The 1,474-nt window shown below is 40.6% G+C and overlaps 1 protein-coding gene across 1 annotated transcript; it reads right to left on the bottom strand.

Moving 5' to 3' along the window:
- Positions 1-101: 101 nt before the first annotated feature.
- Positions 102-973, bottom strand: LOC112139520. The gene is made up of 2 exons (XM_024262337.1): positions 919-973; positions 102-811 (listed from the first exon to the last, which is right to left on the bottom strand). The coding sequence occupies exons 1-2, from the start codon at positions 971-973 to the stop codon at positions 102-104; spliced, it is 765 nt and encodes a 254-aa protein (XP_024118105.1).
- Between the last annotated feature and the right edge of the window lie 501 nt (positions 974-1,474).

Genomic DNA, 1,474 nt, shown 5'->3' with positions numbered 1-1,474 from the left:
ATTAGTTAGATTACTAAATTACTTGATTTATAACGCCGTTAGTAACGCCGTTATACTTAAACGGCGTTAGTCCCAACACTGGTGTTCACAGTCCACAAAAATCACTGTAACTCACCTGTGAGGTCCAGTTTGGCTCCGTTTCCAAACAATATGTGTCCACATGAGGCAACAGCGCAGTAGTAGATCCCAGCATGAGACTTGTTCAGGTTCTTCATGTGCAGCTCGTAGACACAAGTGTGTGTTTGTGTGTTCTTGTTTCTCTCACACTGATTATTCCTGCCTCCATCAGTGTAAATGAGTCCTGGATGAGAGTCTTCAGAGTCTTTGAACCAGTAAACTCTGTGTTCTCTATCACAGCTCCCAGTGTGTACTGTACAGTTCAGAGTCACAGAGTCTCCTGCATGGATGTTCTCAGAGGACGACTGATCCACTGAAGTCTGGATGTAAGAAGAAGAGTTCTTCACATGGACACTATAGCCCTCCAAAAATGTGAATGTGTAAGAATAAGAGCTGATGCAGTAGTAAGTAGCAGAGTCTGACATTTCCACATTTGAGATCTTCAAGTGATTTTTGTCTGTGTCTGTCTCCAGTTCAAACCGTGGATCGTTCTTGAAAGCATCCTCAAAATATCCATTTTTCTCATTATTAAAAAACCTAGACATGTGTTGTGGTTTCTGTCCTAGAGGTTGTTTAAACCAGAAGAAGAAATCTGCCAAAGCTTCTCGATGAAAACATTTTAAAGTCACTTCCTCTCCAACAAGAACTGATTTAAAATGTAAAGATGAAGACGGTTTCTGAGCCCAAGAATAAGCTGAGGAGAAAAAAGAATAAACACACATTTTCATATTTAATCTTTGGAGCTTTTGGAGTTCAAGCTAACAAATATGTATCAAAGTTCTTAAAAAAGATGAAACTCACCCACTGTACCCAGGAGCAGACATGTCACACAGCCAGCAAACACCAGAGGAGTCATTTTCTGAACCTGCTGACGCTCACTGAGACAAAGAAGTTAGTACTCTACTTTTAAGTGTCAGGACTGGAGGTGATCGGCCAATCAGAAGTGACTGAAAGACCACATGCTTTTTAACATGTTGGAAACGCTTCCTTCTTACAGTGCAGTACTTACAGGACATTTAAGTGATTTTTACATGGTACATTTTTGTACCTACATGATACTTACATGGTACTTGCTGCGTATTTATGTCCTAAATACAAATCTGTATTAAATGAATCTGGTGCCGCCTAAGTGGCAGCCTGTTACAGCAGCTCCGGAAACATCGTAACCCTTTTTAATTATTTGTCTGTCTTTACCCACTTTTGCTATTCCCCTCTTGTGTGTATTTTTGTGAATTGGAGCACTGCATCATGGAGACAAAACTAATGAGTTTGCACTGCTCTTTTTCCTTTTTCAACAATGTTTACTCGCGTGACTGGGAACCCTGCTCATGGTCACGGACCCATTGTTTATACCAGG

Source organism: Oryzias melastigma, unplaced genomic scaffold, assembly GCF_002922805.2.
Source record: "Oryzias melastigma strain HK-1 unplaced genomic scaffold, ASM292280v2 sc00231, whole genome shotgun sequence".
NCBI classification, from domain to species: domain Eukaryota; kingdom Metazoa; phylum Chordata; class Actinopteri; order Beloniformes; family Adrianichthyidae; genus Oryzias; species Oryzias melastigma.
Note: the sequence above shows the minus strand (reverse complement) of the source record. Positions and strands in the feature narration are given on the sequence as shown.